This window comes from Pan paniscus, chromosome 8 (genome assembly GCF_029289425.2).
Source record: "Pan paniscus chromosome 8, NHGRI_mPanPan1-v2.0_pri, whole genome shotgun sequence".
Lineage (NCBI taxonomy): Eukaryota > Metazoa > Chordata > Mammalia > Primates > Hominidae > Pan > Pan paniscus.
In genome coordinates, this window is record NC_073257.2 from 142,122,308 (window position 1) to 142,134,301 (window position 11,994).

At 47.6% G+C, this 11,994-nt stretch overlaps 1 protein-coding gene across 1 annotated transcript in view; it reads left to right on the plus strand.

Moving 5' to 3' along the window:
- Positions 1–11,723, plus strand: part of GLRX3 (glutaredoxin 3) — a 108,572-nt gene extending 96,849 nt beyond the window's left edge. Inside the window, exon 12 of the mRNA XM_055093487.2 lies at positions 7,572–11,723. Within this exon, the coding sequence (XP_054949462.1) occupies positions 7,572–7,788 (217 nt within the window). The 3' untranslated portion in view covers positions 7,789–11,723. The remainder of the gene's footprint in view (positions 1–7,571) is intronic.
- Positions 11,724–11,994: the final 271 nt, after the last annotated feature.

The following is an 11,994-nucleotide window of genomic DNA, read 5'->3' on the forward strand; positions in this document are numbered from 1 at the left end:
CCATTCTCTAAGGTGGTGAACGGTGGGGAGATGGGTTTGGCTTGGGGTGGGAGTTTGCTGAGCTGCCATAGCAAAGGACCACAGACTGGGTGACTTCAACCATGGAAATTTATTCCCCCAGAATTCTGGAGGATGGAAGTCTTATTGGAATAGGGACCCACCCTAGTGACCTCATTTAACTTTAACCATCTTTTTAAAGATCCTGTTTCCAAATTGAGTCGTGCTCTGAGGTACTGGGGGGTTAGGACTTTGGCATGTAAGTTCTGTGGGGACAAAGTTCAGCCCATAACACTTATGAATTGGGTTAGAGCAGCCTGTGGGATGCACACGAGGGAACGGACTGGAGTGGCGATGCAGATCTGGAGCTGGGGATAGAGGCTGGGGAGCAGGCAGTGTGTGATCCAAAGGGATTGGAGCTGAAAAACGTAAACTGCTCTCCCTCCTGCATGCTTTTCTTACAATGTGGATTGACCCTCCACTGGAGAGGCAGGGTCTGGGTTCTCTCTCCTTGAATCTGGATGGGACTGTGTCTTCAGGAAAGGTGACACCATGTGACTGGAGAGACTATGTCATAAAAAGCATTATATCTTCCATCTTAGGATGCTCAGGATGTAACTGAACCCAAGTTCAGTGGCTTGCCTCTGGAAAGCCAGACTTGAGAGACGAGGGTTGATGGGAGGAAAAGCAGGTTTATTTGGAGAGCCAGCAAAACTGAGAAGGGGGTGAGCTAGCATCCTAAAGTACCGTTGTATGCCAGTACAAATTTTAGGCTCCTTTTATGTTAAGGACAGGGAGAAGAGGAGGAGGTTGAGATCCAGAGGTGACTGATGACTGCAGAAATCTGGGTGGCAGCCAGGGTCCAAGGAGGTTGGGAACTTTGTCAGGTCACAATGCTCCTATAAATCTTTAACAAAACATAGTTAGTTGTATATGTAGTTCCCCTTTAATCCCAGACTTAGTTATAAAAACCAATGGGTAAAGGCCCCTTAAACAAAAATGATGTTAGCTGTGTTAGTTCTTTGCTGTTTCACTGTTATACTTGCTCTTGGAGCCCAGTTATGCTGTGAGGAGACAAGAGATGATAACAGAGAGGCCATGTGTGGATGTTCTGGCTGACAGCGCCCACTTGAGGGCCCAGCTGACAGCCAGCATCAGCCTCTAGATAGGTGACTGAGCTTGAAGAGACCCAGAAGAAAACCACCCAGCTGAGCCCTGTCAACCTCCAGCGTGAGAGTTAATCATAGAACCCTGTTGTTGTCTTAAGTCCTCAAATTTTGGGAGTGATTCATTGTGCAACAACAGTTAACTTGAACCATTGTTTTCTCTCCAGCTTCAGTGAGTGAAAGCTTTATTTTATGGTGCTTTTTAAGCTTAGTGAGACTAAGACACAGAAGACATGAAATATGGTTGGTGATATGTGTGTGGTTTGTGCTCTTCATATTCCCATTGATTTATGGGTAAAGTGTGTCATGGAGCCAGTGTTAGTGCAAGTTTACAAATGGCAGATTTGTAAAAAAGTAATGCTTGTTAATCAAACCTAATGGTCTCTGATGTTTTTATGTGAGTTTCAGAATTCGGTTTTGCTAATTGTCTTCTTTTAAATTTGTGATTCTCCTATGCAAGTTAGTCAAATGATCTCACTATGGTTGAAATGACAATCTCAGTGCATAGATTTCTAAGTGTAATTTTAAAAAAAAGCACGTGGTGGGAAGTTTGATTAAATAGACGTTTATAGCCTTGGTTTTCTAAACAATAAGAGTTAATTACAGGGGGGCATCATTTGCAATTGTATAGAACTCTTCTTCCGTGGAATTCTGAGCAGTTTACTAAAACTTGAAATGTTAGTCTTGCATTTATTCAGTATGCAAATAAAGCATATCAAATATTCCATCAAGCACTTTAAATAGTCAGCCAAACATATCTTTATTATTAGATCAGGAAACTCAAATATAGTTACTCTTTATTGATTTAATTAACATATTTGAAAATACAATTTGGTGTAAACTTACTTTTTCTCATCAAAGCTTGAAACACCAGCAACTGTTCTGTGGGATTTGAAATTCTATTCTTGAAGGTAAATAGCTGTGTTTTCTATTAATGCCCTTGTTATTTATTTAGACCCAGACAGGAAAGCAGCCCTGGGAGGAAAGCATTCATTTAAAGGCTGAGGGTGATTTTCTGTTTGTTTGATGCTAAACTAATACTACCCCACTAGGAAGGTTCATTCTTTCTGTTTTGACAGAAACCTCCAAAGCCAATTACTGCTGGATGTTTCTGATCTTGAAGGCCATGATAATGCTTTCAAGGCCTTGGCTGAGGGGAACCCCATACCTGGGCTGACTTTCTGGCTATGTCAACCAGGATTAGGGGAGGGCCCGGGGGTACAGTGTGGGTAGGGGAGGTCAGTGAAGGGCATTTTGGGGTCCTGCAGGTGGGAAGAGCTCCAAGAGGGGGTTGGCATGGAGAGATGGGAAGGAGGGAAGAGTATGAGGTGACAATGAAAAAGCCAGACTCTGCCAAAATACCTAAAGAGGTTTATTCTGAGCCATATGAGTGACCATGGCCTGGGGAAACACAGACTCAAGAGGCCCTGAGAAAGTGCTCCCAAGGCCATCAGGTTACAGCTTGGTTTTATACATTTTAGGAAGACAGGAATTGCAGGTAAAATCATAAATCAGTACATGGGAGATAGACATTGGTTTGGTGTATATCTATCTTCAAAGGTCGGACATCTTGAAGTGGGGACTTAGAAGTCATAGGTGGGTTTAGAGATTCTTTCTTGGCAGTTGATTGAAAGAGTTCAGCTTTGTCTAAAGCCTTGGAGTCAGTAGAAAGGAATGCTTGAGTTAAGATAAGGGGGTCTGCTGTCTGTCATGTGAGGCCAGGCCAGAGTCAGGTTGGAAAGTAGGCCATGATATACTGGGCCAAAGAGACCCGTTTAACACAGTTTTATGGCTTGTAAGGGTGACTTTTCCCCAGGCTTCTTAGACAGGGATTTGAGCAAGAAAAAAAGGTTAGAGTTCAGTCCTTGAGATATGGTGATCGGGAAGTGGACAGAAGGGCTCCCGCCCCCATGCCGCACAGCCCGTTTCTCAGATGTGAGGACCTGACTGCCACCACTGGAGATGCAGTATTGGGATTTTGTCATCACCTTCCCCAGGGCCTTCTTTAAAATGCACATTTTCAGAAGAATAGGTGTGCGTGTAAATAACATTTTGGTCCTCAACATTCCTGGAGGGGAGAGATGAGCAGAGCAGGGCTGAGACGCGGCTGAGGGTCCTGTGTGGGGCGGCTGTGCTGAGGCAGGCAGATCTGCTCACCTGGGTCACTCCCACGGCTGTGTCCACTTACTTGTCCCCAGGCAGGATGGGGCACCTGGCAGGGGGCTGTGTGTTCCATGATGCTCTGCTCTGAGCCAACCCCACCGCTCCCCCTACTCCAATCTCCCTGAAATCCCTAGAGCAGATACTTTCAGGGTTAACTCCGAGGAGATGATGGGGATAGAAGGACTGCACCCCAGCCCCACCCTGCTCAGTGCTCTTACCTGGAAAGGATGCTGTCCGTCTGTCCAAGATCATCAGGGAAGATGAGAGGCTTCAATCTTTAAGGCGAGGGTAGGGTGGGGTTGGGGATGGGCATCTCACTTCTCAAAATGGGAGGTGAGGCTTTGCAAATTTCCCTCCCAGGGCCTTGGGAGAAGCACTGCAGAGGCTCAGCTGGCCTCCACTGAAGGGAGGGTGGGGCAGGGCAGGTGGCCCCAGGCAGGAGCTCTTCCTGCCCTTTACTCAGCCCCTGCCCCACCTGTGTTCTCCAGGGAACCTGCTCCTTAGTGACTGTGGCTGTGCCCCCACAGCCCAGAGGCCGCACCTGCCTCCACCTGCATAAGGAGCCGCTTCTCCAAGCTCTCCCTGAGAGCCTCACAGCCAACCCCTAGTGTGACTGCCCAGTGGGTTCATTTTGCCTGCTGCCCAGACCCTGAATCCTCTCAGCCTGGGGAGTCACCTGTCTTTGTGGGGCCACGGTCTCTCTTAGTCCCAGCAAAGCTGGGAGCTTTCATCCGTGGGAAGCTCTGTGTCTGTGCCTCTGGAGGTTGGAGACTCTAACAATCCGAGATCTTCCTGGGTGAGGGGACTGACCTAGTATCCTTCCGAGAGGCAAGGGGAAGCTCAGTTCTCCTTTCCGTGCCTAATGTGGTTATAGGAGAGCACTCCAAAGATGGCACTGATGTCCATGCGAGCCTCCTGGGGCTGCTGGTACAAATATCCACACACCGAGCAGAGTCAGATAGCACAGCTGTTATCTAGCAAGAGGCGGCAGTCCAGAATGGGGTGGCAAAAGGCTGTGCTCCCCGAGGCCTGGAGGGGCATCTGTTCCTTGCAGTGTCTGCTTCTGCAGTGTCCGCTCCTGCAGTGTCCACTTCTGGAGGCCCCCGGCTCAGCATGGGGCTGGTCCCCGACCCTCTGCCTCTGCCATCGTCACGTCTCTGGCCCTGACTCTCCTGCCCCACTGTGAGGAGGCCCTCGTGATCCCACTGGGCTCCCAGATGATGCAGGTTCATCTTTCAGCTCAGCCACAGCTGCTAGGTCCCCACTGCTGTGGAAGGTGACGCATGCACAGGCCGTGGATGTTGAATTCTAGGCATCTGTAATTCCACTGACCACATCGATTGGTGCAGCTCCCCCTGGGACGCAGACTTTTGCCTCCCAGCCTGGCTCCGACTCCACTCCGGGCTTTTCCCGCACCTGGGGCCACTTGGACTCTTCCTAACCCTCCTTGGCCTCCTGTTCTTAAGGACTTTTTAGTCAGGCCCTTCTGCAGGCCAGGCCTGGCTCTGCCGCCCCAGTGGCCTGACCCCTGCTCACCCTGGGGCTCAGCTTCCTGATGTGCACACAGGGGACGGGAATCCTGCTTTGCTAGTTGTTTGGGGTAAAGGGAGGTTTTCTGGTTCCCATGGCCAGCACATGCCTATCTATCAACTCTGAAGCTGCTGAGGCTGGAGACAGGAGGAAACCATCACACCTCATGTTAGAGGAGGCTGCCGGGGCCACTGCTTTTAAAGTTTATGCAACTTAAAGTGGCAATAATTGAAATATGAAGTCAGTGGAAGCCTACATCTCTGCCAGGTTCAGTGTGGGCAGTGTCCACGACCTGTCCTCCTGGCCTCTGAGCGGGAAATGCTGGCAGGGCTGTGACAGAGTTGTTTATTCTGCATAGGATCCAGCGTATTTGGGGGCCTCTCACATATACAACTGACATAAATTAGTTTTTCTACATAAACTACTTTTTTTCCTTTTTTCATTTCTCTATTCTGCATTTAGAATGTCAGCAAATCTTCCCTTATTTGGGGATCACACGGTTTGCTTTCTTAATGGCTGGGAACCATGTTTTCCTCCGTCATTTGTAATACATTTCTCGTGTTGGAGCAGGAACGTCTGCCCCGAGTGGGCAGGTTGCTGTAATACAAACAGAAGCGCTTTTAAAATTAACGTGACATCAGAGGTTTGTTGTAGAATTTCTCTAGGAACACAGTCTGCGCATATAAATGCTACAGCTCCGACTGGATGTGGTGCGTGTCTTTTAAACACTGCTGCTGTGCTGGGCACTTCTGGGCCTCGCTCCCTTCATCCCCATGGGAGCTCAGAGCTGCTGATGCCAGTGGTCACAGGGTGGTGAGAGCCGTGCAGGGAGGGGCAGAGGCGGTTTCGGAGCCCAGCAGAGTGAGAGCCCAGCCTGGGCAGACAGGAGTTGGAGTTCCTAAAGGTGGATGCTTTAGGAAGATGCCAGCTGCCCTGGGGAAGGGGAAGAGACCGGGAGGATCGTGGAGGCCATGGTGAGGCCCAGCCCAGGGCAGTCCAGGCTTGCAGCAGCGATAATGGCAGTCGTGAGACTGTTCAGAATACTATGCATAAGGCTCTATGCTAAGCGCTGTCCCCCGTCATTGCCTTGATTCTCACGCCACCCTACAGCCAGACCTTCTCTTCTCCATGCCAGGCAGAGCTAGTTCTCAGGGCTGGCAGTGGGCAGGAGCAGAGGCGGTGCCAGTAGGAAAGCAGGTTCCAGGAATGGCGAAGCTAAATGTCAGTGCCAAGACTGGACTTGGAAGGGAAGGAGGGCGTTGGCACAGAAGGCGCATGCCCGATGGGGATGGCAGGAGAGTCTGTGCATGGCGGGCAACCCGCAGAAGGACTTTCGGCCCTCGGCAGTCTCTCTTGGCTCTGGCTTTGCAGACTCCCATCCTCTCCTGGCCCTGGAGGCCGAGAGGCATCTCTAAAACACAGAAGTCAGTGAAAATGTGTCTCGTCCTACCTGACGCTCTGTCCTTTCCCGAGTCTGCAGGCACTGTTCATGTGTCATTTAATTTTTATGGGCACTCCCACTGAGCACTGGGTCCGGGCTTCAGGTAACAAGGTCTGTGGATATTTGCAGCCGCCTGAAATACCATAAGGGTGAACAATTTCGCGACTTCACGATGCACGTTTTCATTTTATTGCAGGTCATTTTAGACAAATAGAAATCAAATGTGAAGGAAGCACCGTAAAAACGTGTGCTTTCCAAGGGCCAGTTGTTCCTGGATCATACCCAGCAGTGGTCACATCGTAAAATGTCCCATAAAATCAGCCTGAATAGTGCAGGGATGCAGAGCGATCCCATGCAAAAAGGACAGGGGTACCTCTGCTGCCGATTATGGTGACGCCTGGATGTGATCCTACGTGGGCTGTGCTCAGGTGGGGACCTTGGGGCTCCAGCCCGTGGTGGCCACCTCCTCCTCTGGCTGGCATGCTTGTCACCGTCCCACCCATGGTGACCCCAGGCAGAGCCCACCCGCCACCAGTGTTGGTCTTGCAGGTTCTCAGAAGCTGCAGGGCTGGGATTTTCATAAGACTTTGTAAATGAGGCTTTGTGCTTGCCTGCAAGGTTACCCTTTCTGCAGGACAGAGGGCTTACAGAGAAAAGATGCCCTGAAGTTAGCCTGTGGGGAATGAGGTCTGGCCTCTAGACAAGAACTCTGGAGCTTGTCCTTGCTGGCTGGAGCTCCAGAAGGGTCTGCATGAGAAAGAAAGTGCATTTAATGCAAGGAAACAGGTGCAAGATAAGCAAATGTTAAGTAGACAAATAGAACATTAAATCATTATGATCCAAGGTGAGCAATATAAAAATATAGATAGGCATTGTGGGATGGACTTCTGGAAGACGGTACATCAGGTCAGGAATTGTGGTTATTTCTGGGTGATAGCGTGCAGGTGATTGTGGTTGCTAGGGTTTATTTACATTTTAAAGATTTCCTAAAATGAAGAGGACCCTGTGAAGAACAAGGATGGCTTGAAGGAGAGCTAGGGGAGTCCGTGGCCCAGCTGGGGAGTTAGGCAGCCAGCAAGCTGCATCTTCCCAGTCCCTCATTCTTCCCTGGCTTTCTACATTTTCCAAAATCCTGTCCAGGCAGGCCACACGGTGACCTGGTCACTTAGGGGCCACCCTCTTGTGTCCATTGGGCCCTGCCAGCTGCACTTTTATCTGACATGTAATTAGGTGCCTGTGTAAGTAGTATTTTCTGTGCTCTGGTATGTCCCCAGATGCAAATCCAGGAAGGCCATTCACGACGTTGTCACAGAAGAAGTGGAGGTCAGTACCACTGCCATCATGACTGCAAGCAGAGCAAATGGACAGAGCTCGCAGAGTGGCCCCAGAGTCTGCCTGAGCAAATGGACAGAGCTCGCAGAGTGGACCCAGAGCCTGCCTGGGCCCCCTTCTCACTGCTCCTCCACTCCCTGGTCTGCTGAGAGCTGGTGAATGATGACTCCCGCAGGCCTGCCGGCGAGGGGCAGTGCTGGGAGCCGGCTGAGACACACCCTGCAAGTGTACCCTGCTGCTCCTGCCAGGTCTAGCTCCCACCATTGGCACCACTCTGCCCAGCCCTGGCCAGTGGTACTGTTTGCAGTTAGCTTCTCACTGCCCTCTCACTGCTCCTGGGGTGGGCCATGGACCTGCAGCTGCCCCGTCCTGCCAAGAGGCTTTACCCCCATGGCTGGGCTTCTGCTTGGGCTTACACTCCCATATCTGGAGGGATTAGTACCTTGTGCCAGATTCAACACCCCCAGAGGGGCCTTGCCCGTGGAACTCTGCCCAGTTGGTGCCAGCTGCCTTCTCCAGGGTCTGGACCTGTCCGCTGTCCATGGCCTCCAGCCACTGCATGGAGTCCTCCATGCTGGTTGGACCCAGCAGTTAGAACTTTCTGAGAGTGAGTGCATTTGTTTCCTCTATAGCTGCTGCAATGAATTACCACAATTTTAATAGCTTAAGTAACACACATTTATCACCCCATGTTCTGTAAATCAGAATTCCAGTATGGCAAGGCTAGACTCTCTTCCCAGGGCCTCACTGGGCTGAAATCAAGGTACTGGCTGGGGCTGGAGTTCACCTGGGGCTCAAGGTCCTCTTTCCAGCTTGCCCATTATTGGCAGAATTCAATTTCTTCTCCTTCTTTCCAAGCCTGCCAGGATGGGCCAGGTTCTACTTGCACTTTGATTCTCTCTGACTTTCTCTTCTGCTCTTCTCTTCTGCTTTTCAAGGCTCACGTGATTGAGTTCACCCTGATTATCCAAGACAACCTCACTATTATAAGATTAACTGATCAGTAACCATAATTACATCTGCAAAGTCCTCTTTTCCATGTATGGTAGCAGAGTCATGGGAGTAATGCCAGAGGGCATAGGTCATAGGGCCTGAATTTCTCTCACTGGGCATTGGCACTGCTAGAGTGCTCCCACCTCAGCTGCCCTCCCACTGGAAGGTGCCTAGGCCTCTGTGGTCCTGGACACTGATTTGGACCAGAGTTCTGACCCAGCTTCCCCTTGGCTCCTCCTCTTCTCTCCTGCCCCACCTCCCTCTCCCTAGCCATGGCCAAGACTGAAAGCCTCAATTCAGAACCAAAGCTGGTAGGCTACGTGGAGGTCATTTCTATATGAAGTAAGGAAACACTTTCAATGGGTTGTGTGGACCAAAATTGTTGATGCTGCCTTGGGTGCAGTGAGCCTCCCATCACAAAAGGCAATAAAGCTGAGGTTGCACACCCACCATACATGGTTTTCCTTCAAGCATGAGAAGATGATCAGATAGGACAATTCATAAAGCCTTCTTTATGTGAGAGAGTCTGGAATTTTATGAATTCTGCCTGTGGGGAACCCCAGGCAGCAGCCACATGCCTTTTGAATATGTTGCATTTCCAAAGTCTTCTTTCAGGAAACAGCAGGTACTCAGCGTTGATGGAGATGGGCTGTGCAGTGGCCTCCTGGATTTGGTTGAAGTTGGGTTATTTGCTCTGTTAATGTTCTTGTTCCTCAGAAATTCCTTTGAGTCTCTGGGAATTTCAGCTTATCCGTGATGGGTAATGGGGAAAACTTCATTTTAAAGGGTAAATATCACCAGCCTTAAGGAAAAATCCTCCAGAATTAAGTTTGATTTATAGCATGAAACACAGAAGAGACAGCTGGGATTCTGCTCATGAAGTGACTTGATTTGTCTGCATCTGGGGTGGTGGGAGGCAGGCTGGCTGGTTACTGAGATCCCAGCTACAGGGGTGAGAAGATGTGGCTGCAGGGGAGGGGTCTTCAGCTTGTGGAAGGAGTGTGTGTGGTTGTTGACTGATTAACAAATAAGGTAATTTGTGGAAAAGGTCATGGAGAACATTAACAAATAAGGTAATTTGTGGAAAAGGACATGGAGAACTGTGAATTGCCACAGAAATGCGAGATCCTCTGCACAACTCCAGGCGGGAAATCGAGAGGACTGGAGGGTTGAGTCTCAGCTGAAGAAGGATGATGTGATGAAGACAGCCTCACCTTGGCGGGGATACAGCAAAGACATGGAGTAAACTCTGGACTGTAGGACTTGAGGAACCTGGTCTGGCCTTGGATATGCTGCTCAGAAGACTCCTCAGAATCTCTGTGTCTCAGTTTACAATGGGGATGATAAAAATGTCCTGGCTTTAGCAGGGCTGGGTGCTATTGGGATGGTGTGTGTCCCCTTGGTACAGCTCCAGGAGCCAGCACTGTGGCAGTAGAACTTGATGCTATGCACACAGGACTTCCATGCCTGGAGAGAACCTCAGAGAAGGCCCCTGCCTGGGACATGCAGTGAGGGAAAGAGGACCCGGGTCCTCACTAGGAGGCTTGGCTGTCCCCACCTTCCCTGTAAAGGGCATTTAGCATGGCCACTTTTGTGACCCACATTAATATGGTTTTGTTAGCAAAAATGGTTTCAGTCTAAAGAGAAATCACTTTCTATATTCCGATGGAAAAGCTACAATAATTCCACCACCATAAAGTTGTTCACTGGCAGCTGGTCACCAAATAACCACAGGTTTATGTTCAGTTCAAATAAATGTGTAAAACTGGCAGCTCAGAAATCAACCCTTCCACCACAAAAGAAAACCAGATTGGAAACTCCTAACTTTTCTTGGGGTTAAGTTTGATGAAAACCCAAAGGTCAAGTTTAGAGATTCTTGGTATCTAATTTCCAAAAAATCAATTATATTGAGGTACAGTTATATAGAGTAAAATACATCATTGTAATGTACATTTTGATGAGTTTTGACACGTTAGTTAGACACCCATGCAACCACAGCCTCAGTAAAGATATCAAACATTTCTTTCACTGCAGTAAGTTCCCAGGCAATCTCCACCACGCCTGGCAATCTCTAATCTGCTGTTACTGTAGATTACATGAATCATTTCTGGAGTGTAACTTAAATGGAACTATACAGTATGTATTCTGTTGTGTCTGGCTTTTTCTTGGCTTCATACCTTTGAGATTCATCCATGTTGTTGCCTTTTTGTGTCTTATTTAAAAAATCTTTACCTAGCTCAACATCACAAGGATTCTCCTATGTTTTCTTCCAGAAGTTTTATGGTTTCAGTTCTTGTGTTTAGGTCTATGACTGACTTTAAGTTTGTTTTGTATAAGGTGTAAGGTAGGGTTGAGGGCTTTTTTTTTTCATGTTGATATCCACTTATTTCAATACCTTTTGTGAGAATTGCCCTCTCTTGTCTGCACTACCTTTGCACCTTTGCTAAAAATCAAGTCTATTTATGTGTGGATCTATTTCTGGATTCCCTATTATGCTCTATATTTATCTGCTTATCCTTTTGCCAATGTTGCACTTTCTTCATTACTAAAGCTTTATAATAACTATTACAATCAGGAAGTGCAAATTTCAACTTAAAAAGTCTTTGCAAATTGTTTTGGCTATTTGTGATCTTTTCTATTCCCACATAAATTTTAGAATCAGCTTGTCAATTTCTACCAGAAAAGTGTGCAAAGGTTTTGACTGGTATTGTATTAAATCCATATGTCAATGTGGGGAGCATCAATCTATTAGCTATATTGAGTACTCTGATCCATGAATATGGTACATCTCCCCATTTAAGTCTTTTAAAATTTCTCTCAGCAGTGTTTTATAGTTTTTAATGTACAAATTGTGAACATATCTGGCTCTCTAAAGATTTCATGAGTTTTCTTTTTGGTTGCTGTTTAAAATGGTATTTCATTTTAGCTTTTCAGTTTTCAATTGTTCATTGATACTGTGCTAGTAGAAATATAATCATATATTGACCTTGTATCCTAAGGCCTTCATAAATTAAATATTGTCTCTAGTAGTTTTTTTTGTAGGCTTCAGAATGTTCTGTATAGACAATTACATTGGTGAATAAAGACAGTTCTACCTCTTCCTTTTATTTGTATGCCTATTATTATTATTTGCCCTTTTCACTGACTAGGACTTCCACTATAATGTTGAATAGAAGTGGTGAGAGGAGACAGTCTTGCCTTGTCCCTCATCTCAGAATCAACCTTTCATCATTAAGTATGATGTTAGTTGTAGATGCCCTTTATCAGGTTGAGACAGTTTCCTTTTATTTATAATTTGCTGAGAGATTTTATTTATCACAAATGGATGTTAATTTCTTATCAAATGATTTTTCTGCCTCCATTGAGGTTTTG